Source organism: Mauremys mutica, chromosome 15, assembly GCF_020497125.1.
Source record: "Mauremys mutica isolate MM-2020 ecotype Southern chromosome 15, ASM2049712v1, whole genome shotgun sequence".
In the NCBI taxonomy this organism is placed as follows: Eukaryota; Metazoa; Chordata; order Testudines; family Geoemydidae; genus Mauremys; species Mauremys mutica.
The window spans coordinates 21,291,683-21,317,810 of NC_059086.1; the positions used below are offsets into that span (position 1 = coordinate 21,291,683).

The 26,128-nt window shown below is 49.9% G+C and overlaps 1 protein-coding gene across 1 annotated transcript; it reads left to right on the forward strand.

Annotated features, from left to right (window-relative positions):
- Positions 1–871: 871 nt before the first annotated feature.
- LOC123350275 (deleted in malignant brain tumors 1 protein-like) lies at positions 872–24,246 on the forward strand. The gene is made up of 9 exons (XM_044988768.1): positions 872–893; positions 2,323–2,655; positions 3,411–3,737; positions 7,363–7,692; positions 9,877–10,206; positions 12,286–12,609; positions 13,873–14,202; positions 20,306–20,374; positions 23,806–24,246. The coding sequence occupies exons 1-9, from the start codon at positions 872–874 to the stop codon at positions 23,820–23,822; spliced, it is 2,082 nt and encodes a 693-aa protein (XP_044844703.1). The 3' UTR covers positions 23,823–24,246.
- The last annotated feature ends 1,882 nt before the right edge of the window (positions 24,247–26,128 follow it).

Below are 26,128 nucleotides of genomic sequence, written 5' to 3' on the forward strand. Positions count from 1 at the left end.
GAGGCTGTGTGCCGCAAGACAGCTGATTGCCATGGGCAGGAGGCGGGAGGAATAGGGGGAAGGCGCTGATCCCTGTGGGCCGCCGGTGGATGGGAGGTGCTGGGGGGGGTAGGGGAGCTGATAGGGGGCTGCCAGCCTGTTTAATACCTGTATTAAATTGCTTGTTTAAAATTGTTTAAAATGTATATAATGCCTTTTGTCTGGCAAAATTTTTTTCCCCTGGAACCTAATCCCCCCTATTTACATTAATTCTTATGGGGAAATTGGATTAGCTTAACATCGTTTTGCTTAAAGTCGCATTTTTCAGGACCATAACTACAATGTTAAGTGAGGAATTACTGTATTTTACACACATCATCACCTAGTGGCTGATCAGTATTCTACAGCTTAGCGCTCCATTACACAGCGTGTGGGGCTGTCACACTCCAGGTTGGGGGGGAGCCAGGCCTGAGGGGAGCAGGGTGTGGGGGTCCTTCAGAGATGCAGGCAGTGTGAAAGTAGGTGGCTCAGTTTGGAAGGGCTGGTGCAGTGTCACTGGTTCTGATGTCGCCCACCAGGACTTGTGTTTTGCCGGCTACTTAGGGCTCTTCTGCACTGGAAACATTACAGAGGCACAGTGGCAGCTCTGCAGCTGTAGCACTTCTGTGTAGATGCTACCGATGCCGACAGGAGGGGCAGGAGGGTCAATCCACCTCCCTGAGAGGCAGTAGATAGGTCACTGAAATACAACATGCAGCTGAGTCTTTTCTCTCAGTGCATCAAGAGATGGCAGGGGAGAGCTCACTTACATCAGCCAGTGTTTGGACATCCCCACGGTGACCAGCCATGGAGATAGAGACTTACCTCATCTCTTTGCTTTCTTTCAGCTTCCATGACAGAATTCCCCGTGGCAGGTAAATACAAACATATGGAGAAGGTGTGTGTGTGTGTGGGGGGTCTGTCCATATGTGTGGGGTGCATGCTGCAGTGTGCAGCTATCACATAAATTGGGGTGAGGAAGGGATGAGTTAAGGTTATTTAATCTAGTCATTCAAGTGTAGGACTGGAGACCTGGGTTCAAATCCTGCCTCCACCAGACTCACTCCATGGTCTCAGCCCATCATCTCCTCACTACGTGTTCTAGTTTCCCCACCAGTGACTTGTTAACAAGGCGGGCTGTGTGGTAGAGTGCAGGGCATTCTGGCTGTTGGATACCAGTGGAAATCCCCAGCCATCGAGTATCTGAAGGGCTTCAATCAGTAAGGCTGATTGAAATTTGGGCTCTGGCAGTGGCTGGCTGAGCTGCGTCAATCTGAGGTGACCCCAGATTTACCCTGGGATAGGATCTGCCCCAAAAGATATTTTGTCTTTAGTTATTGTTAGACTTGTATCATCTCAGCTCTGGCTGTGGCTGGTGAGTGGCCCCACCCCTGCACAGGGCAAATGGAGGTGCTGTGTACTGACACTGGGGGCCGTGATGCTATCTGGGCCTGTGAGAGGTGGGGTGGGTTACCAGGGGATGGGCTGCCATGTTGACGTCACCACAGGAGGGTGCTCAGTTCAGCATATGAGCGGCCCTGTCTGTCTGGACACTGTGGAATATAGAGGAGCTGAGTCAGCCCCAGGGGAGTCTTTGGGAAGCAGAACTACAGCCCCGTGAGGCTGCTGCTGTTGGCTCTGGCCAGGCAGGGTCATCGGGGCACAGACAGGGAGGGAGCCCAGGCAGGGGCAAAGGGCAGTTCAGTCTCCTGACCAGTTTTGCCCTTTGCCCCTTGGCTGGGAGCCGCTCAGACTGAGGGCTGGCCTGGCCTGCACACACCTGTCCTGTTATGGAGGGGAATTAACCCCAGCAGCTCATTTCACATTTTGGGCATCAGAGAGCTGCAGTGGCTGCCACTTCCACTCACGACCGGCTTGGACCCAGGGCCCCAGACGTGAAAGCCCAAGTGCCTGTTCCCCCTACACCAGCCACTGGGCTGAGCTGGGATGAAACAGGAAATGGTGCCCTCCGGGGGAGAAGCCCCAGGTCTCCTTCCCCCAATGTACTGCATCAGTTCATCCCCCTCGCACAGACTGTACCGGAGCCAGCATCCACTGGAGAGAAAGATTCTGTGTCCCATTCTCCATCCCACGAGTCAGCCATTCACCTATGCCTGGGGCTGGATCAGAACTGGTGACTTACTTCCAGAGAAGAACCCCCCAGTGTCCCATTCACAGCCCCTCTGAGCCAGCCTGTCTGCCACACTGAGACAGAATGGGAGCCAGAGGAAACTATAGGAAACAAGCCCCATACTCCTTTCCTCTAGCCCATCTCTGAGTGTTTCTTCCCTTGGGTGTTTGCAGACTCCGGCATCTCAGAAGTGGCTCAGCTCCGACTGGTGAACGGCCCGAGTCGCTGTGCTGGGAGAGTCGAGGTGCTTCACAACCAGCAGTGGGGAACCGTGTGTGATGACAGCTGGGATTTAGCTGAGGCCAGAGTCGTATGCAGGCAGCTGGGCTGTGGGACGGCGTTATCAGCCCCAGGAGGGGCTCGATTTGGGCGAGGATCAGACCGTATCTGGCTTGATGACGTCAGCTGTGCAGGGACAGAAACAGCCCTCTCCATTTGCAGGGCTCGGCCTTGGGGAACCAATGACTGTAACCATGGAGAAGATGCCGGTGTTGTGTGCTCAGGTAACCTTCATCTACCACCCTGCCTGTTGGTGTCTATTTATCTCTGGGCCAGACTCCTCTGTGGCACAATGGGGACCTGGGTAACTGTAGTTCCCATTGGTTGGTTTTGGTGTCAATGGAGCCTGCAGCCGCTCACCCCAACTAAAAATCCAGGGCCAATTTCTCAAGAGTCCTGTTCCCAATCACTGGGTTCCGGCGGATTTTCATTTCAGGGGATAAGTCCTGAAGTTGTAACTTCCCCACGAGCTGGGCACAGGAGACGCAATTCTTCCTCACTTCCTGTCCTATTACATATTTCCCTGTCCTGTTTCTCAGCTGCCCTGTCTTACCCCAGAAGTGGCTTCATGTCAGTGGGGGGAATCTTCTTCCTCTGGGTATGTCACAAGTCGATATCTCTGTAACCCTGTGTATCTATGAATACCAGCGCCAGGAGTGAGGGTGTAAATCTGCTCCTCAGGAGGTTCCTGCCAGCAGTGCCAGGGGTGATCTTTTTAATTAAGTGCTCTAGTGAGAGCAGTGGGTCAGGCTGCCGTCCAGTCTGCCTAACTAGGTGACAGCTGGCTGGAAGGGGAGTGGACAAACTTCAACATTCCCCAAGTGATTAGCGTGGCTAGTAGTGGGGAGCCCTTGACAGGCAGTTGCTGTGTGCAGAAATTGGTCAGTTCCGTTGGCGGGAGGTGCTACGTTCCCCAGCGACAGGAGAGATCAGATGCACAGGAACCTCTCTGAGTGTTTATTCCCTTGGGTGTTTGCTCACTCCGGCATCTCAGAAGTGGCTCCGCTCCGACTGGTTGATGGTTCGAGTCGCTGCGCTGGGAGAGTCGAGGTGCTTCACAACCAGCAGTGGGGAACCGTGTGTGATGACAGTTGGGACATAACTGATGCTGGAGCTGTGTGCAGGCAGTTGGGCTGTGGAATGGCGTTATCAGCCCCAGGAGGGGCTCGATTTGGGCGAGGATCAGACCCTATCTGGCTGGATGACGTCAACTGTGCAGGGACAGAAGCTGTCCTCTCCGATTGCAGGGCTCGGCCTTGGGGAACCAATGACTGTAACCATGGAAAAGATGCCAGTGTTGTGTGCTCAGGTAACCTTCATCTACCACCCTGCCTGTTTCAGGGAGGAGGGTGGGAAGCTCATTACGGGGCATTGTCCCCTCACAGCCAGTGCTGACCCCAGCATGGTGCTTGGGGCCTGTGCTTCTGGGAGCAATATGGGGGTTCCAGTAGAGAGCCGTCTCCTCTCCATTTCTGCTGACCCTAATTTGCCTGTGCGGTTCTTTGGGCCTGTGCTGCAAGGAGCAGTGTGGGGGCTCAGTAGGGGACGCTCACGGTCTCCCCTTGTTGTCAGTGCTGGCCCCAAAGGGGGCCTGTGCTGCAGGTAGGGGTGTGTCAGTAGGGGTCTGTCATAGGTTTCACCCGCACTCTGAACTTTAGGATACAGATGTGGTGACCTGCATGAGAACCCCTAAGCTTAATTACCAGCTTAGATCTGGTTGCTGCCACCACCCAAATAGTTTAAAACAGCTGTTTATGAGTCATTTGGGAAACTCTGTATCCCCCCACCCCCAAAATCTCTCCCTCCCAAGTACTGTAACCCTTCCCTGGGTAACCTTGAGAGTCTTCTCCACGAATTTCCTGGTGAACACCGATCCAAACCCCTTGAATCTTAAAACAAGGAAAAAATCAATCAGGTTCTTAAAAAGAAGACTTTTAATTAAAGAAAGAAAGGTGAAAAGAAAACCTCTGGGAGAGAGCATACAAGCTTCTCTCACAGACAACAGATTCAAAACACAGAGGATGTTCTCCTGGGCAAAACCTTAGTTACACAAAAGAAACCCCAATTTGATTATCCCTCTAATGCACAAGAGAAGTCAGAAGAGAAAATAAACATAAACCTATGTATTTCTTCTCTAATACTCACTACCCTGGGTGATTCCTTGATCTTTTTCCTTCTGGCACAGAACTTAATGGACTCAGAGACAAAGGAAAACTTCCCTCCTTTCTCTTGAAAAATCTTGTCCCCCCATTGATTCCTCTGGTCAGGTGTCATCTAGGCTAGGTGAACTTCTTAACCCTTTACAGATAAAAGAGGCATTAACCCTTAACTGTCTGTTTATGACAGGGGATCCCTCCCTTTGCAGTTGTGCTGGCCCTAATGCCCTAGTGCAGTGCCATGGGCCTCTAGCATGAGGAAGCCTTGTCTGTGCCCGCTGGGGGTCAGCTCCCCAACTCCCTCGGCCACAGGCCACACAAGATGTGCCCTCTAGGCCTTGTGGGATAGGGGGTGACCTCTCTCTCCAGGTTGGCAATAGGGACACTTCACCCTTCGGCCGTCTGAGCATCCCACTGCAGCACCCGGTCCCTGTCCCGCTGGGCATTCACAGCAGTCACAGACCTGGTGCTCCCAAAGCAAGAGGGTCCCAAGGTGACCAGCTCCACCTCCCATCTCTGCCCTGATCAACACACAGATCTAGATCCCTTCACAGTCACACCAAGGAGAAGTGATTTCACAGAGTATAGAGATTCAAGGGGCAGCAAGGAGAAGGGTTGACAGGAAATGGTTCCATGGTCAATAAAATCATACCACGCTGACTAGAGCCTAGACTCACTGAACGAGATACTTTTCTGTCTGGTAGAGCAACGCTCACCCCACAGTCCTTCCAGGGTTTTACTCCAGGCTTGGCTGTGATCTCCTGTTCCTGAGACAAACGCTGTCAACCGCCTCCTGGGTGAAAGGGAGCTCTTGTCCCCTCTCCTCTTCCTTTGTAGGTACAGACCATTGTCTCTTCCCAAAGCAGGTCTCTCTTCGGAGACTTGTGCTGAGGGTCCTTTGTCTTTGTAAATTCTCAGGCCCCCACTGGGCCCAGACAGTGAATACAGCCTGTCTCCATGGCTGTGCTTTGTTCTATGTGCTGATTGCAGTGGCATAGCCAGGTTCTAAGTGTAGGGGGAGCAAACATAAAAAAGGCACCCCCCTTGGCCCCTCCTCTGGCCACGACCCCTTGGCCCCTCCTCTGGCCACGCCCCCTGGCTCCTCCCATTTCCCCGCCAGATTAACCCCGGGGCCGGCTCAGGACTCCTGCGGGCTTCCTGGGAGTGTGGATACTCCTGTCCCCCTGCAGTCCCGGGAGAGTCTCTCCTGCCCATCGTGCTCTCCAGGTATCCCCTGCCGGGCTGCGCCGCCCGGCCCCTCCGACATGGTCCCATTCCCCCCACCCCGGGCTCTAGGCTGCTGTGCTGCGCCAGGGTCCCCTGTCCAGACAGCGCGGCCTGCGCCCCTGCCCTGCGAGCCTGGCCCCAGGGAGCCCCTCGCCCGGACCCCCCAGTGCAAGGCACCAAACCTCCACCACTCACCTTCCATCCTGCGCTGCTGTCTGTCCCTGGCCTGCTCCCGGCGCTTGGTGCGCTCCACCCGGGACTTGCCAGTTAGGTGGCCTGAAAGGCTCAGGGGCTCTTTCGCCTCCCCCTGCCCGCCGCATTAGCAAGGGGCGGGGAGCGCTTGGCCACCAAGCCCTGAGCTGCTGCCGCAGTAGGTGGCTGCGGCGATGTTGGGGCCACGCTGAGCTGAGGAGCCGGCTCCCTCGCTCCTCCGGCCGTGCTTGCCACCCCCACCCCCATTGCTCCTCCAGCCGTGATGCCGCCAGCGCCGGCCCGGCAGGAGCCGCTTTTTGAAAATGTGCTGAAGGGAAGCGGCTGCTTCCCCTGCACCCCGCTATCTACGCTCACTGGCTCAGCCAAAGGGATTGCCATGGCGTAGGTGACACGCTTCACTTAAGCACTTCTGGAGCTTCATATTCTACATTTTATAGCTCTCTTCAGCTATGTCCCATACAACCATTTTGCCCCCATTAGGGTGACGAGTGGGCTGCTCCATCTTGGTAGAGACGTCACATGCGCCCTCTGGTCAGCTGTTGTGCATATATCTCACCCAGGGGATCCCGGTATAACTCTAGGCAAACCTGTGCCCTCTGCCAGTTGGAGTCTATTTATCTCTGGGCCAGATTCCTCTGCGGCACAGTGGGGACCTGAGTAACTGTAGCTCCCACTGGTTGGTTTTGGTGTCAACGGAGCCTGCAGCCGCTCACTCCAACTAAAAATCCAGGGGCAATTTCTCAAGAGTCTGGTTCCCAATCACTGTGTTCCGGTGGATTTGCATTTCAGGAGATAAGTCCTGAAGTTGTAACTTCCCCAAGAGCTGGGCACAGGAGACGCAATTCTTCCTCACTTCCTGCCCTATTACATATTCCCTGTCCCGTTACTCAGCTGCCCTGTCCTACCCCAGAAGTGGCTTCATGTCAGTGGGGGGAGTCTTCTTCCTCTGGGTATGTCACAAGTCGATATCTCTGTAACCCTGTGTATCTATGAATACCAGTGCCAGGAGTGAGGGTGTAAATCTTCTCCCCAGGAGGTTCCTGCCAGCAGTGCGGTGGGGGGGGGGTAATCTTTTATATTAAGTGCTCTAGTGAGAGCAGTGGGTCAGGCTGCCGTCCAGTCTGCCTAACGAGGTGACAGCTGGCTGGAAGGGGAGTGGACAGACTTCAACATTGCCCAAGTGATTAGCGTGTCCAGTAATGGGGAGCCCTTGACAGGCAGTTGCTGTGTGCAGAGACCGGTCAGATCCGTTGGCGCGAGGTGCTACGTTCCGCAGCGACAGGAGAGATCAGATGCACAGGAACCTCCCTGAGTGTTTCTTCCCTTGGGTGTTTGCAGACTCAGGCATCTCAGAAGTGGCTCAGCTCCGACTGGTGAACGGCCCGAGTCGCTGCGCTGGGAGAGTTGAGGTGCTTCACAACCAGCAGTGGGGAACCGTGTGTGATGACAGTTGGGACAAAACTGATGCTGGAGTCGTGTGCAGACAGCTGGGCTGTGGGACGGCGTTATCAGCCCCAGGAGGGGCTCGATTTGGGCGAGGATCAGACCCTATCTGGCTGGATGACGTCAACTGCACAGGGAAAGAAGCTGCTCTCTCCGATTGCAGGGCTCGGCCTTGGGGAACCCATGACTGTAACCACAGAGAACATGCTGGTGTTGTGTGCTCAGGTAACCTTCATCTACCACCCTGCCTGTTTCAGGGAGCAGGGTGGGAAGCTCATTATGGGGCATTGTCCCCTCACAGCCAGTGCTGACACCAGCATGGTGCTTGGGGCCTGTGCTTCAGGGAGCAATATGGCGGTTCCGGTAGAGAGCCCTCTCCTCTCAGTCTGTGCTGACCCTAATTGCCCTGTGCTGAAGGGTGCAGTGTCGGGGCTCAGTAGGGGACATTCACACTTTCTCCTTGATGTCAGTGCTGGCCCCAAAGGGGGCCTGTGCTGCAGGTAGGGGTGTGTCAGAAGGAGGCTCTCTCCCTTTGCAGTTGTGCTGGCCCTAATGCCTTAGTAGGGTGCCATGGGCCCCTCCAATGAGGAAGCCTTGTCTGTGGCTGCTGGGGGCAGCTCCCCGACTCCCTCGGCCACAGGCCACACTAGCCGTGCCCTTTAGGCCTTGTAGGGTGTGGGGTGACATCTCTCCAGGTTGGCAATAGGGACACTTCATCCTTCGGCCCTCCGAGAGTCCCTTTGCAGCATCCAGTCCCTGTCTCGCTGGGCATTCACAGCAGTCACAGATTTTCTGCTCCCAAAGGAACAGGGTCTCAAGGTGACCCGTTCCACCTCTCATCTCTGCCCCGATCAACGCACAGCCCTAGATTTCTTCATAGTCACACCAAAGAGAAGTGATTTCACAGAGTGTAGCTGTTCGAGAGGTAGCAAGGAGACGGGTTGGAAAGAAATTGTTCCATGGCTAATAAAATCATACCACGCTGACTAGAGCTTGGACTCATTGAAAGAGATACTTTTCTGTCTGGTAGAGCAACGCTCACCCCACAGTCCTTGCAGGGTTTTACTCCAGGCTTGGCTGTGATCTCCTGTTCCTGAGACAAATGCTGTCAGCCACCTCCTGGGTGAAAGGGAGCTCTTGTCCCCTCTCCTCTTCCTTTGTAGGTACAGACCGTTGTCTCTTCCCAGAGAAGGTCTCTCTTTGGAGACTTGTGCTGAGGGTCCTTTGTCTTTGTAAATTCTCAGGCCCCAACTGGGCCCAGACAGTGAATATAGCCTGTCTTCATGGCTGTGCTTTGTTCTATGTGCTGATTGGCTCAGCCGAAGGGATTGCCATGGCGCAGGTGACAAGCTTCACTTCAACACTTCTGGAGCCTCATATTCTACATTTTACATCTCTCTTCAACTATGTCCCATTCAAACATGTTGCTCCCATTAGGTCGAGAAACAGGCTTCTGGTTCTTGGTAGAGTCCTCACATAGAACCTCTAGCGAGCTATTGTGCATATATCTGACCCAGGAGATCCCCGTATAACTCTAGGCAAACCTGTGCCCTCTGCCAGTTGGGATTTATTTATCTCTGGGCCAGACTCCTCTGCAGCACAATGGGGACCTGGTTCGAGCTGTAGCTCCCACTGGTTGGATTTGGTGTCAACAGAGCCTGCAGCCGCTCACTCTAACTAAAAATCCAAGGCCAATTTCTCGAGTCCGGTTCCCAATCACTGTGTTCTGGTGGATTTGCATTTCAGGAGATAAGTCCTGAAGTTGTAACTTCCCCAAGAGCAGGAGACGGAATTCTTCCTCACTTCCTGTCCTATTACATATTGCCCTGTCCTGTTTCTCAGCTGCCCTGTCCTACCCCAGAATTGGCTTCATGTCAGTGCGGGGAGTCTTCTACTTTTGGGTATGTCACAAGTCAATATCTGTCGAATCCTATATATCTATGAATATCAGCGCCAGGAGTAAGGGTGTAAATTTGCTCCCCAGGAGGTTCCTGCCAGCAGTGCCGGGGTGATTTTTTTAATTAAGTGCTCTAGTGGGAGCGGTGGGTGAGCTCTGCCTAACTAGGTGACAGCTGGCTGGGAGGGGAGTGGACAAACTTCAACATTGCCCAAGTGATTAGCCTGGCCAGTGGTGGGGAGCCCTTGACAGGCAGTTGCTGTGTGTAGAGACCGGTCAGATCCGTTGGCGGGAGGTGCTACATCATCCAGCGACAGGAGAGGTCAGATGCACAGGAACCTCCCTGAGTGCTTATCCCATTGGGTGTTTGCAGACCTATTCACAGCCCCTCTGAGCCAGCCTGTCTGCCACACTGAGACTGAATGGGAGCCAAAGGAAACTATAGGAAACAAGCCCCATACTCCTTTCCTCTAGCCCATCTCCGAATGTTTATCCCCTTGGGGTGTTTGCAGACTCAGGCATCCCAGAACTAACTCAGCTCCGACTGGTGAACGGTTCGAGTCGCTGCGCTGGGAGAGTCGAGGTGCTTCACAACCAGCTGTGGGGAACCGTGTGTGATGACGGCTGGGATTTAGCGGAGGCCAGAGTCGTGTGCAGGCAGCTGGGCTGTGGGACGGCGTTATCAGGCCCAGGCGGGGCTCACTTCGGCCAAGGATCTGAGCGTATCTGGCTGGATGACGTCCACTGCACAGGGACAGAAGCTGCCCTCTCTGATTGCAGAGCTCGGCCTTGGGGATCCCATAACTGTAACCACGGAAAAGATGCTGGTGTTGTGTGCTCAGGTAACCTTCATTTACCACCCTGCCTGTTGCAGGGAGCAGGGTGGGAAGCTCATTACGGGGCATTGTCCCCTCACAGCCACTGCTGACCCCAACATCGTGCTTGGGACCTGTGTATCAGGGAGCAATATGGGGGTTCCTGTAGGGAGCCCTCTCCTCTCAGTCTGTGCTGATCCCAATTCCCCTCGGCGGTTCTATGGGCCCTGCAGGGAGTCGTGTGGGGGCTCAGTAGGGGACGCTCACGGTCTCCCCTTGATGTCAGTGCTGGCCCCAAAGGGGGCCTGTGCTGCAGGTAGAGGGGTGTCAATAAGGGGCTCTCTCCCTTTGCAGTTGTGTTGCCACTAATGCCCTTGTGTGGTGCCATGGGCCCCTAGCATGAGGAAGCCTTGTCTGTGGCTGCTGGGGGCAGCTCCCCGACTCCCTCGGCCACAGGCCACACTAGCCATGCCCTTTAGGCCTTGTAGGGTGGGGGGTGACCTCTCTCCAGATTGGCAATAGGGACATTCACCCTCGTCCCACCGAGAGTCCCTTTGCAGCATCCAGTCCCTGTCTCGCTGGGCATTCACAGCAATCACAGATTTTCTGCTCCCAAAGGAACAGGGTCTCAAGGTGACCCGTTCCATCTCCCATCTGTGCCCCGATCAATGCACAGCCCTAGATTTCTTCATAGTCACACCAAAGAGAAGTGATTTCACAGAGTGTAGCCGTTCGAGAGGTAGCAAGGAGACGGGTTGGAAAGAAATTGTTCCATGGCTAATAAAATCATACCACGCTGACTAGAGCCCACTCATTGAATGAGATACTTTTCTGTCTGGTAGAGCAACGCTAACCCAACAGTCCTTCCAGGGTTTTACTCCAGGCTTGGCTGTGATCTCCTGTTCCTGAGACAAATGCTGTCAGCCACCTCCTGGGTGAAAGGGAGCTCTTGTCTCCTCTCCTCTTCCTTTGTAGGTATAGACTATTGTCTCTTCCCAGAGAAGGTCTCTCTTCGGAGACTTGTGCTGAGGGTCTTTTGTCTTTGTAAATTCTCAGGCCCCAACTGGGCCCAGACAGTGAATATAGCCTGTCTCCACGGCTGTGCTTTGTTCTATGTGCTGATTGGCTCAGCCGAAGGGATTGCCATGGCGCAGGTGAGAAGCTTCACTTCAGCACTTCTGGAGCCTCATATTCCACATTTTATAGCTCTCTTCAACTATGTCCCATCCAAACATCTTGCCCCCATTAGGGTGATGAGAGGGCTGCTGTCTCTTGCTAGAGACCTCACATACCACCTCTGGGGAGCTATTGTGCATATATGTCATCCAGGGGATCCCGGTATAACTCTAGTCAAACCTGTTCCCTCTGCCAGTTGGCGTCTACTTATCCCTGGGCCAGACTCCTCTTTGGTACAATGGGGACCTGGGTAACTGCAGCTTCCACTGGTTGGATTTGGTGTCAACGGAGCCTGCAGCCGCTCACTCAAACTAAAAATCCAGGGCCAATTTCTCAAGAGTCCAGTTCTCAATCACTGTGTTCCGGTGGATTTGCATTTTAGGGGATAAGTCCTGAAGTTGTAACTTCTCCAAGAGCTGGGCACAGGAGACGCAATTCTTCCTCACTTCCTGCCCTATTACATATTCCCTGTCCCGTTACTCAGCTGCCCTGTCCTACCACAGAAGTGGCTTCATGTCAGTGGGGGGAGTCTTCTTCATCTGGGTGTGTCACAAGTCGATATCTCTGTAACCCTGTGTATCTATGAATACCAGCACCAGGAGTGAGGGTGTAAATTTGCTCCCCAGGAGGTTCCTGCCAGCAGTGCCAGGGGTGATTGTTTTAATTAAGTGCTCTAGTGGGAGCAGTGGGTCAGACAGCCGTCCAGTCTGCCTAACTAGGTGAGAGCTGGCTGAGATGGGAGTTGACAAACTTCAACATTGCCCAAGTGATTAGCCTGGTCAGTGATGGGGAGCCCTTGACAGGCAGTTGCTGTGTGCAGAGACCGGTCAGATCCGTTGGCGGGAGGTGCTACGTCGTCCAGCGACACGAGAGATCAAATGCACAGGAACCTCCCTGAGTGTTTATCCCCTTGGGTGTTTGCGTACTCAGGCATCTCAGAAGTGGCTCAGCTCCGACTGGTGAACGGCCCCAATCGCTGCACTGGGAGAGTCGAGGTGCTTCACAGGCAGCAGTGGGGAACCGTGTGTGATGACAGCTGGGATTTAGCTGAGGCCAGAGTCGTGTGCAGGCAGCTGGACTGTGGGACGGCGTTATCAGCCCCAGGGAAGGCTCACTTTGGCAAAGGATCTGAGCGTATCTGGCTGGATGACGTCCACTGCACAGGGACAGAAGCTGCCCTCTCCGATTGCAGGGCTCTGGTTTGGGGAACCCATAACTGTAACCACAGAGAAGATGCCGGTGTTGTGTGCTCAGGTAACCTTCATCTACCACCCTGCCTGTTGCAGGGAGCAGGGTGGGAAGCTCATTACCGGGCATTGTCCCCTCACAGCCTGTGCTGACCCCAGCAAGGTGCTTGGGGCCTGTGTATCAGGGAGGAATATGGCGGTTCCAGTAGGGAACGCTTTCCTCTCAGTCTGTGCTGACCCTAATTCCCCTGTGCGGTTCTATGGGCCCTGCAGGGAGCCAGGGGCGGCTCTAGAAAGTAGGCTGCCCCAAGCAGCGCGGTGCGCTGCGCCGCCCTTCCCCGGTCCCGCGGCGGGTCCCCTCTTCCCGCGGCTCCGGTTGAGCTCCCGCCGGCATGCCTGCGGCAGGTCCACCGGAGCCCGGGACGAGCGGACCTGCCGCAGGCATGACTGCGGTGGGTGCCGTGGTCCCGCGGCTCCGGTGGACCTGCCGCAGAGCCGCGGGAAGAGGGGACCCGCCGCAGTCATGCCTGCGGCAGGTCCGCTCGTCCCGGGCTCCAGTGGACCAGCCGCAGGCAGGCCGGCGGCAGGTCCACCGGAGCCAAATGCCGCCCCCCCGGGAAAGGGCCGCCCCACGCGCCTGCTTGGTGCGCTGGGGTCTAGAGCCGCCCCTGCAGGGAGCAGTGTGAGGGCTCAGTAGGGGACACTCATGGTCACCCCTTGATGTCAGTGCTGGCCCCAAAGGGGGCCTTAGCTACAGCTAGGGGTGTGTTAGTAGGGGGCTCTCTCCCTCTGCTGGGCTGCACACACCTGTCCTCTCATGGAGGGGAATTAACCCCAGCAGCTCATTTCTCATTTTGGGCAGCAGAGAGCTGCAATGGCTGCGACTTCCACTCACTACCAGCGTGGACCCAGGGCCCCAGATGTGAAAGCCCTGTGCCTGTTCCCCCCACGCCAGCCACTTCCACTGCCTCTGCGGGGGCCAAACGAGAACCGGTGCCCTCTGAGAGAAAAGCTCCAGGTTTCCTTCCCCCAGTGTACTGCGTCAGCTCATCCCCCTCGCACAGACTGTGCTGGCCAGTGTCCCCTGGAGAGAAAGACCCTGTGTCCCATTCACCATCCCACGAGTCAGCTTTTTCCCCGTGCCGGGGGCTGGATCAGAGCTGGTGACCTCCAGAGACAAACCCCCCACTGTCCCATTCACAGCCCCTCTGAGCCAGCCTGTCTGCCACATCGAGACTGAATGGGAGCCAGAGGAAACTATAGGAAACAAGCCCCATACTCCTTTCCTCTAGCCCATCTCTGAATGTTTATCCCCTTGGGGTGTTTGCAGACTCAGGCATCCCAGAACTAACTCAGCTCCGACTGGTGAACGGTTCGAGTCGCTGCGCTGGGAGAGTCGAGGTGCTTCACAACCAGCTGTGGGGAACCGTGTGTGATGACGGCTGGGATTTAGCTGAGGCCAGAGTCGTGTGCAGGCAGCTGGGCTGTGGGACGGCGTTATCAGGCCCAGGCGGGGCTCACTTTGGGCAAGGATCTGAGCGTATCTGGCTGGATGACGTCCACTGCACCGGGACAGAAGCTGCCCTCTTCGAATGCAGGGCTCTAGCTTGGGGATCCCATAACTGTAACCACGGAGAAGATGCTGGTGTTGTGTGCTCAGGTAACCTTCATCTACCACCCTGCCTGTTGCAGGGAGCAGGGTGGGAAGGTTATTATGGGGCATTGTCCCCTCACAGCCAGTGCTGACCCCAGCATGGTGCTTGGGGCCTGTGCTTCAGGGAGCAATATGGCGGTTCCTGTAGGAAGCCCTCTCCTCTCAGTCTGTGCTGCCACTAATTCCTCTCTGCAGCTCTATGGGCCTGTGCTGCAGGGAGTGGTGTTGGGGCTCAGTAGGGGATGCTCGCGGTCTCCCCTTGATGTCAGAGGTGTCCCCAAAGTGGAGTGCCGCAAGGATCAGTGCTGAGGCCGGTTTTATTCAATATCTTCATTAACGATCTGGAGGATGGTGTGGACTGCACCCTTAGAAAGTTTGCAGATGACACTAAAGTGGGAGGAGTGGTTGATACGCTGGAGGGTAGGGATAGGATACAGAGGGACCTAGACAAATTAGAGGATTGGGCCAAAAGAAATATGATAAGGTTCAACAAGGACAAGTGCAGAGTCCTGCACTTAGGACGGAAGAATCCCATGCACTGCTACAGACTAGGGACCGAATGGCTGGGCAGCAGTTCTGCAGAAAAGGACCTAGGGGTTACGGTGGACGAAAAGCTGAATATGAGTCAACAGTGTGACCTTGTTGCCAAGAAGGCTAATGGCATTTTGGGTTGTATAAGTAGGGGCATTTCCAGCAGATCGAGGGATGTGATCATTCCCCTCTACTCAGCACTGGTGAGGCCTCATTTGGAGTACTGTGTCCAGTTTTGGGCCCCACACTACAAGAAGGATGTGGAAAAATTGCAGACAGTCCAGCGGAGGGCAACAAAAATGATTAGGGGGCTGGAGCACATGACTTATGAGGAGAGGCTGAGGGAACTGGGATTGTTTAGTCTGCAGAAGAGAAGAATGAGGGAGGATTTGATAGCTGCTTTCAACTACCTGAAAGGGGGTTCCAAAGAGGATGGATCTAGACTGTTCTCAGTGGTAGAAGATGACAGAACAAGGAGTAATGGTCTCAAGTTGCAGAGGGGGAGGTTTAGGTTGGATATTAGGAAAAACTTTTTCACTACTAGGGTGGTGAAGAACTGGAATGGGTTACCTAGGGAGGTGGTGGAATCTCCTTCCTTAGAGGTTTTTAAGGTCAGGCTTGACAAAGCCCTGGCTGGGATGATTTAGTTGGGTTTGGTCCTGCTTTGAGCAGGGGGTTGGACTAGATGACCTCCTGAGGTCCCTTCCAACCCTGAGATTCTATGATTCTTTGCTGCAGGTAGAGGGATGTCAGAAGGGGACTCTCTCCCTTTGCAGTTGTGCTGGCCCTAATGCCCTAGTGTGGTGCCATGGGCCCCTAGCATGAGGAAGCCTTGTCTGTGGCCGCTGGGGGCAGTTCCCCGGGTCCCTCGTCCACAGGCCACACAAGCCGTGCCATCTAGGCCTTGTGGGGTGGGGAGTGACATCTCTCCAGGTTGGGAATAGGCACACTTCACCCCTCTGCTGTCCGAGAGTCCCCCTGCACCGCCCAGTCCCTGTCCTGCTGGGAATTCACAGCAGTCACAGATTTTCTGCTCCCAAAGGAACAGAGTCCCAAGGTGACCACGTCCCATCTCTGCCCCGATCAACGCAGAGCCCTAGATTCCTTCATAGTCACACGAAGGAGAAGTGATTTCACAGAGTGTAGAGATTCGAGGGGGAGCAAGGAGACAGGTTGGAAAGAAATGGTTCCATGGCTAATAAAATCATACCACGCTGACTAGAGCCTGGACTCATTGAACCAGATACTTTTCTGTCTGGTAGAGCAATGCTCACCCCACAGTCCTTCCAGAGTTTTACTTCAGGCTTGGCTGTGATCTCCTGTTCCTGAGACAAATGCTGTCAGCCACCTCCTGGGTGAAAGGGAGCTCTTGTCCCCTCTCCTCTTTCTTTGTAGGTACAGACCATTGTCTCTTCCCAGAGGAGGTCTCTCTTCAAAGACTTGTGCTGAGGGTCCTTTGTCTTTGTAAATGCTCAAGCCCCAACTGGCCCAGACAGTGAATATAGCCTGTCTCACGGCTGGGCTTTGTTCTATGTGCTGATTGGTTCAGCCGAAGGGATTGCCATGGCGGAGTTGACAAGCTTCACTTCAACACTTCTGGATCCTCATATTCTACATTTTACATCTCTCCTCAACTATGTCCCATCCAAACATCTTGCCCCCATTAGGGTGACTAGTGGGCTGCTGTCTCTTGATAGAGACCTCACATGCGCCCTCTGGTGAGCTGTTGTGCATATATGTCATCCAGGGGATCCTGGTATAACTCTAGGCAACCCTGTGCCCTCTGCCAGTTGGCATCTATCTATCTCTGGGCCAGACTCCTCTGTGGCACAGTGGGGACCTCGGGAGCACCCCAGCATGGTGCTAAGGGCCTGTACTGTAGGGAGCCAATTCGGGGTCACAGTAAGTGTCACTTTTCCCATGGTGTCAGTGCTGACCCCATTTCCCCACACAGTTCTTCATGCCTGTGCTGCAGGGAGCGGGATGGGGGCTCAGTAGGGGGCGCTCTCCCCTCACAGTCAGTGCTGAGCCCAGTGCCCCAGCACAGCACTTAGGGCCTGCGCTGCAGGGAGCAGTACGTGCGCCTCTGTGAGAGACCCTCCCTGTTGCTGGTCGCTCTGATCTCCCTGCCCCACTACAGCACAATGGGGCGCTGGGTAACCGTAGATCCCGTTTGTGGGATTTGGGGTTGAATGGATCCTGCAGCCACTCAGGGTGATTTCCATCTCAGCTAATTACCCCATAACCTGTAATATGCCCCACTGCTGTGACTGGAGACAGGTTCTTCCTCACTTCCTCTCCTACACAGCCCATGAGTTTCTGTGCCCGGTCTCTCATCTACCCTGTTCCACCGCAGAGGTGGCTGCATGGTAGTGGTGGGGAGTAGGGCTGTCAAGTTATTAAAACAAATAATTGTGATTAATTGTGAGATAAAAAATAATCATGATTAATTGCACAAGTAATCACCCCTTTGCATAATAAGAGAATAGCATTTATTTCAATTTTTTGGGATGTTTTCTACATTTTCAAATACATTGATTTCAATTAAAATACAGGATACAAAATGTACAGTGCCCTGTTTATATTTATTTTTATTACAAATATTTGCACTGTAAAAAAGAAAGAAAAGAAATAGTATTTTCAATTCACCTCATACAAGTACTGCAGTGCCATCTCTTTATCAGGAAAGTTGAACTTACAAATGTAGAATGATTTACAAATAATAACTGCACAGCTTCTGGCATGGAAACTGCTCCTTGGATTGTGCAACTGAATGACACTAGCCAATATCTCCGGTCCCAGACACAATCCTAGGAACCTCCATTTTGCAGTGTCCAGTTATGCCCGCTGGACACTGAGACCTTATATGAGTGTGTCAATTTAACAAAGAAATTGATATGTACCAGGCTTGTTATCCCAAGGGGAATCTCTGACACGCTTCAAACCAAACACACTGCTTCAGGTAGAACAAACAAACCAATTTATTAACTATAAAGATAGATTTTAAGTGATTATAAATCAAAGCAAAACAAGTCAGATTTGGTCAAATGAAATAAAAGAAAAACCCATTCTAAGCTGTTCTGAACACGTTCAGTGCCCTTACAAACTTAGATGCTTCTCACCACAGGCTGGCTGGTTGCTCTTCAGCCAGGCTCTCCCCTTTGATCAGCGCTTCAGTCGCTTGCTGGTGGTGGTGTCTGTAGGTGTAGGTGGAAGAGAGAGAAAGAGCCTGGCAAACATCTCTCTCTTTTATTAGATTCTTTCTTCCCTCTTGGCTTTGTCCCCCCCCCGCTTCAGAGTCAGGTGAGCATTACCTCGTCGCAGTCCCAAATTGACTAAAGAAAGGAGGGTGACTCACTCCAGAGTCCAACACATCCTTTTGTTGCTGCTCAGGCCAGTGTCCTTTGTTCCTGTGAGGCTGGGCTGGGTTTGTCCCATGCATGCCTTGATGAGGTGTGAACCTGCCCCTCTGCTCTTAGAGAGTTTTTGCCTGGGCTTATTTTAAGCCATGAGGATACATTTTCAGCCTCATAACTATATACATGAAATTATAACCTATAACATTACAGCAACAACAATTACTATAACATCACTATAACCACAATCCTCGGTGCATCATGAGCCTTCCAAAGACACCCAGCATGACAAACTTTGCATTGGATACCACACAATCCTTTTATAAGGATGAACATGGGGGTGCTCCCCCGAGGTACAGAGTGTCACAGGTACCTTCTTTGCATTTTGTGAAATCTGCAGTGAAGGTGTTCTTAAAATGAACAACATTTGCTGAGTCATCATCCGAGACTACTGTAACATGAAAGATATGGCAGAATGCAGGTAAAATACATAGCAGGAGATACACAATTCTCCCCTAAGAATTTCAGTCACAAATTACATTAACACCTTGCTTTTTTAACTAGCATCATGAATATGTTAGTACGTTGTCTGGAATGGTGGCCAAAGCATGAAGGAGCATGTGAATGTTTAGCATATCTGGCACGTAAATACCTTGCATTGCCAGCTATGAAAGTGCCATGCAAACACCTCTCTCACTTTCGGGTGACACTGCAAAGAAGAAGCAGGCAGCATTATCTCCCGTAAATGTAAACAAACTGGTTTGTCTGAGCGATTGGCTGAACAAGAAGTAAGACTGAGAGGATGTGTAGGCTCTAAGTTTTCCATTGTTTGTTTTTTTTTTGAGTGCAATTACGTAACAAAAAAAATTCTACATTTGTCAATTGCACTTTCACAATAAAGAGATTGCACTGCAGTACTTGTATGAGGTGAATTGCAAAATACTATTTCTTTTACCATTTTTACAGTGCAAATATTTGTAATCCAAAATACAGTAAAAGCTGTTTTTTCCAGCACTTCACCAACCGGAAAGCTCTATATATTGGCATTTCTGATCTTCATTGAAATACAGGTTTATAATTCGGTTGGCGCAGGCAGGGCCGCCCAGAGGATTCAGGGGGCCTGGGGCAAAGCAATTTCGGGGGCCCCTTCCATAAAAAAAATGGCAATACTATATTCTCATGGGGGCCCCTGTGGGGTCCGGGGCAAATTGCTCCACTTGCTTCCCCCCCCCCCGCCACGGGCGGCCCTGGGAAAAATAAACCTTCCACATCTTGCCACAAACCCAGTTTTGAGAAAACTTCTTGACAAGGTATCACTGTTTCTCAGCATCAGCTAGTGCTAAAAGGCACTAAAGCTCATTAAAAGGGTTGGACAAATATTTTCCATCAAAACTTTTTTTGGTTTGAAAACTAGGGGTTTTTAAAAAGCAGAAAAAAATCACAGACAATGTCTGCTTTCCTTCAAAATTTGTTGTGTTTTTTTTAATTGAAAAGATGAAATTAGTCTGCCAAAACCTGAACATGGTTTGGGGTTTCAGAAGTGTGTGGCCAAATATTTGCTGCTTGCTTTGTTTGATTGTTTAAAGAAACAATACAAAAATTCTGCTTAAAAAAAATCAAAAACTTTTGAACCACCTCAGCTTGTGACCAAACGCCTGAGCTCATCCAGTCAGAGATTTTTTTCAGGTTTCTGATACTCTGCTGGCTTCCTTGACTCATATCTGTCTCCATAACTTTGGGTTCATTTAGCTCAGAACATACTGGGTCAAACCAAAGGTCCATCCAGCCCAGTATCCTGTCTATTGGCAATGGCCAATGCCAAGTGTCCCAGAGGGAGTGAATCTAACAGGTAATAGACTCATAGAATATTAGGGTTGGAAGGAACCTCAAGAGATCATCTAGTCCAACTCCCTGCTCAAAGCAGGGCCAATCCCCAAATGGCCCCCTCAAGGACTGAATTTACAACCGTAATGATCAAGTGATCTCTCTCCTGCCATCCATCTCCACCCTCTGACAGAGGCTAGGGACTCCATTCCTTACCCATCCTGGCTAATAGACATTAATGGACATAAACTCCATGCATTTATCTGTTTCCTAGAGACTGGCTCCATGGGGTCCCTCACAAACTGGAGACGGTTACTGTGGCTTTGTCTTTAGTATAGCTTATGTACATACTCCACGAACTCAGCATTTGAGCTTGGTTGTTTTCTTTTTTGCAACAGGGGCTGCTAACGAGGAGTTTCGCAAGGGAGTTCTCCAGGTGAAGGAGGTGCAAACAAAGCATCCTGGGGGTAAGTTGAACTTACAAATGTAGATTGATTTACAAATAATAACTGCACAGCTTCTGGCATTAGGGATCTATTATCGACCACCTGACCAGTACAGTGATAGTGATGATGAAATGCTAAGGGAAATTAGAGAGGCTATCAAAATTAAGAACTCATTAATAGTGGGGGATTTCAATTATCCCCATATTGACTGGGGACATTTCACTTCAAGACGAAATGCAGAGATAAAATTTCTCGACACTTTTAATGACTGCTTCACAGAGCAGCTGGTATGGGAACCCACAAGGAGAGAGGCAACGCTAGATTTAATCCTGAGTGGAGCTCAGGAGCTGGTCCAAGAGGTAACTATAGCAGGACCGCTTGGAAATAGTGACCATAATACAATAGCATTCAGCATCACTGTGGTGGGAAGAACATCTCAACAGCAGTTGAGATGGCACTGTGGCATTTAATTTCATAAGGGTGAACTATGCAAAAATGAGGGGATTAGTTAAACAAAAGTTAAAAGGTACAGTGACTAAAGTGAAATCCCTGCAAGCTGCACGGGCGCTTTTTAAAGACACCATAATAGAGGCCCAACTTCAATGTATACCCCAAATTAAGAAACACAGTAAAAGAACCAAAAAAGAGTCACTGTGGCTTAACAACCACGTAAAAGAGGCAGTGAGAGACAAAAAGACTTCCTTTAAAAAGTGGAAGTCAAATCCTAGCGAGGCAAATAGAAAGGAGCATAAACACTGCCAAAGTAAGTGCAAGAGTGTAATAGGGAAAGCCAAAGAGGAGTTTGAAGAACGGCTAGCCAAAAACTCCAAAGGCAATAACAAAATGTTTTTTAAGTACATCAGAAGCAGGAAGCCTGCTAAACAACCAGTGGGGCCCCTTGATGATCGAGATACAAAAGGAGCGCTTCAAAACCATAAAGTCATTGCGGAGAAACTAAATAGATTCTTTGCTTCAGACTTCACGGCTGAGGATGTTAGGGAGATTCCCAAACCTGAGCTGGCTTTTGTAGGTGACAAATCTGAGGAAATGTCACAGATTGAAGTGTCACTAGAGGAGGTTTTGGAATTAATTGATAAACTCAACATTAACAAGTCACTGGGACCAGATGGCATTCACCCAAGAGTTCTGAAAGAACTCAAATGTGAAGTTGCAGAACTATTAACTAAGGTTTGTAACCTGTCCTTTAAATCAGCTTCGGTGCCCAATGACTGGAAGTTAGCTAATGTAACGCCAATATTTAAAAAGGGCTCTAGAGGTGATCCCGGCAATTACAGACCGGTAAGTCTAATGTCGGTACCGGGCAAATTAGTCGAAACAATAGTTAAGAATAAAATTGTCAGACACATAGAAAAACATAAACTGTTGAGCAATAGTCAACATGGTTTCTGTAAAGGGAAATCGTGTCTTACTAATTTATTAGAGTTCTTTGAAGGGGTCAACAAACATGTGGACGAGGGGGATCCAGTGGATGCAGTGTACTTAGATTTCCAGAAAGCCTTTGACAAGGTCCCTCACCAAAGGTTGTTACGTAAATTAAGTTGTCATGGGATAAAAGGGAAGGTTCTTTCATGGACTGAGAACTGGTTAAAAGACAGGGAACAAAGGGTAGGAATTAATGGTAAATTCTCAGAATGGAGACGGGTAACTAGTGGTGTTCCCCAAGGGTCAGTCCTAGGACCAATCCTATTCAATTTATTCATAAATGATCTGGAGAAAGGGGTAAACAGTGAGGTGGCAAAGTTTGCAGATGACATGAAACTGCTCAAGATAGTTAAGACCAAAGCTGACTGTGAAGAACTTGAAAAAGATCTCACAAAACTAAATGATTGGGCAACAAAATGGCAAATGAAATTTAATGTGGATAAATGTAAAGTAATGCACATTGGAAAAAATAACCCCAACTATACATACAATATGATGGGGGCTAATTTAGCTACAGCGAGTCAGGAAAACGATTTTGGCGTAATTGTGGATAGTTCTCTGAAGATGGCCATGCAATGTGCAGAGGCGGTCAAAAAAGCAAACAGGATGTTAGGAATCATTAAAAAGGGGATAGAGAATAAGACTGAGAATATATTATTGCCTTTATATAAATCTATGGTACGCCCACATCTTGAATACTGCATACAGATGTGGTCTCCTCACCTCAAAAAAGATATACTGGCACTAGAAAAGGTTCAGAAAAGGGCAACTAAAATGATTAGGGGTTTGGAGAGGGTCCCATATGAGGAAAGATTAAAGAGGCTAGGACTCTTCAGCTTGGAAAACAGGAGACTATGGGGGGATATGATAGAGGTATATAAAATCATGAGTGATGTGGAGAATGTGGATAAGGAAAAGTTATTTACTTATTCCCATAATACAAGAACTAGGGGTCACCAAATGAAATTATTAGGCAGCAGGTTTAAAACAAATAAAAGGAAGTTCTTCACGCAGTGCACAGTCAACTTGTGGAACTCCTTACCTGAGGAGGTTGTGAAGGCGAGGACTATAACAGCGTTATAAAGAGAACTAGATAAATTCATGGAGGTTAAGTCCATTAATGGCTATTAGCCAAGATGGGTAAGGAATGGTGTCCCTAGCCTCTGTTTGTCAGAGGGTGGAGATGGATGTCAGGAGGGAGATCACTTGATCATTGCCTGTAAGGTTCACTCCCTCTGGGGCACCTGGCATTGGCCACTGTCGGTAGACAGGATACTGGGCTAGATGGACCTTTGGTCTGACCCGGTATGGCCATTCTTATGTTCTTATGGGTCAGGCCCGTTACCACTAAAAGTGTTGCAATTTCAAATTAAGTTGAATTATGGATACCTTGGAATTTCATAATACAACCCCCCCCAAACAGGCCATCGGTCAGACCCACAGCACTGGCAAGACACAGCTCCGAAACTACCATTACTAGGGTGGGGCTGGCGCTGCTGATATGGAGTAAAAAGAGGCTCCACATGGCCCAGACTAGGGCTTAAATTAACTAAGGGCAACAGCCAGGGACCAATCAACTTTCCTCTGTCTCTGGCTGGCCAAGAGGTAGATAGAACCTCTGAAGTGAGTGCTTTCCTCCCACTTTCTACCGGGGCTGTCCCAGTCACCCCAGGCCCCATCAAATTTTCCACCCAGTGAGGCAGGTGGGTGGCACCATCTCTCTCTTTCTCATTTTTTCATGGCTGGAACAGTGTCCAGATAGCCATTGCAGGGGTCTGAGAGTCCATCTCGTCCCCATTCCGGTGTCCAGTCCAAGTCACAATTTAGCCTGTAACATTCACATTCTGTCTCCGGAATACAGGTTGTACAAATCATATCTCTCTCAGCAACCTTCACTTAAATCAACGGCTTGTTTTGTTTGGGATAGGGTGAAATTCCCTGGGGATCAATGGTATGAGATCTGCGGGTGGCTAATATGTTTTCCATGTTTCCTTCTCATTTTCCTGTAGACGTGTACAGGCCATGAGAGGTGCAGGATGTTGGAAGATAAGCGTCTCAGTTTAGCTTTTTCAAAGATTGATTTCAATGTGTCAGAGCCAGCAGAAGAGGGAAGAAGAGGACACTCAAGCACTGAAGGAACATTTCAGAAATTTGGAAATATGAGGAATTTTTGGTTTTTGAAGAGAGAAATAAAGAGCAATATGAGTTTAAACCTACCTGATTTCTTAACTGGGAATGAGGATGTGTGTCAATTTCAGACTAGTTCCTCCTGTGCAAAGGGAAAATGTGAGTTTGATGTAAAGAGATGATGCTGTATTATAAATTATAATTTTATTTCTGTTACATGTATGCTGGCCTGTAATGTATGAGAGGGCTCACTTTCTATTTCATCATATGAGTCAGAATTTTCTTTTTGTTATCTTTATACAACTATTAATTTCAATTTCCTTTTTTTCAATATATTCAAAATAAAATAAAATTTAAAAATGAAAAACAAGTATTGTGCAGTAATGTGTATAGAACTAGTAAATAATTGATTTTTTTTGGTTCAGGAACCAAACTAAAAATTTAGTTATTTCGAACCAAAACTGATTTTTTTTTTTACCAAAGCAAAAAAAAAAAAAAAGTTGTTGGATTTGTTTTTGTTCCATTTGGGATAGAAAACACCCAAAACTATATGAAATGAAAAATCTGAAACTAAATTAACTTGGGTGAGGGTTACTGGGGGGCGGGGGGGGGTTGGTTTTTGTTTTAATTCTGTAGTGTTTTTTATTGGAGATGAAACTTTTTTTTGTTAATTAATTTAGTTTTCAAGTGTTTTTTCCACTCCTTAAAAAATAAATATACCTAAAGTTCAAAAATTAAAACGTCCTTTTGAAATGAAAAGACACAATGTTTCATTTTGAAATGGTTGAAACAAACTGTTTTGACTTTTAAAAAAAATTCCATTTTTTCAGCCAAAAGTATTTTCCACATTCAATCCAAATTTATGGAGGGAATGGTATGATGGGATAGCCTAAGTTGATTAATTGATCTTTGATTATTAGCAGGTAAATATACCCAATGGTCTGTGATGGGATGCCCCAGGCTTTGGGGGAGTCTTGATACTACTGTGTGGCCTGGGGCTGTCTCTGCAATAAACCCAAACCGGAACCCCAAGTCCACACCCCCCAAATCTGGGAAAAGTCACATTAGGACCCACAGCTGAAGCTAAACCTCATGGCTAAGGCTACATTGTAGTCACTGGTATTTTTAGCAAAAGTCATGGAGAGGTCATGGGTAGTAAACAAAGATTCACGGCCTGTGACTTGTCCATGACTTCTACTACATACCCCTTCATATACCCCCTACATACACATTCAATCCAAATTCATGAATAGTTTCAGTGCCTCCCAATGCATTTTTTTAGGTTATGTACTATTCCCCCCAAAAACCTTTCACCCAGCTTTGAACACATTCGCATATTCATAGTTCCTCTGCTATGTAAAAACCATATAGTTCTATTGATTTAACTGGCACATCAATACTTTGGCCTTTTGAGTATTTTCCCCTTCACCAATTTCTTCCATTTGAGCATGTGGCCCTTAGAGGGTAAAACAGTAGATTAATTCTTAGCTTGCACTCCCTTCTGCTGTGACAAAACATGCACTCTTCTGCTGGGGCGGGGGGTTATACTGCTCAGCACTGGGAAGACACCCACTCATTTCAGGTACCACAGTGAAGACGAGGCAGCGTCAGACCTGGAGGGGTCAAAAGAGGAGTTTCTGGAGCAAGTTGATAAATTAGGGCCTTATCTAAAGCTTACTGAAATCAATGGAAAGACTCAACTGCCTTCAATGGGTTAAGGATCAGGTCTTCAAAGAGCAGCAAATTACGGTGCCTGGGCAGGACACGACATAGATCTGAAAGGACCACTGTGATCATAGATTCCTAGATTCCAAGGCCTGAAGGGGCCACTGTGTTCATCTAGTGTGACCTCCCGTAGAACACAGGCCAGAGAACTTTCCCACAATAATTCTGAGAGCAGATCTTTCAGAAAAGCATCCAATCTGGATTTAAAAATCCACCACAAACCTTGGTAAATTGTTTTAATGGTTAATTACTCTTACTGTTAAACATTTAAACCTTATTTCCTGTCTGAATTAGTCTAGCTTTAACTCCCAGACGTTGGATTGTGTTAGTTCTCTGCTAAATTGAAGAGCCCATTAGTAAATATTTGTTCCCCAGGCAGGTACTTATCAATTGTAATCAAGTCACCCCTTAACCGTCTCTTTGTTAAACTAAAGAGACTGAGCTCCTGGAGTCTCTCAATATCAGGCATGTTTTCTAATC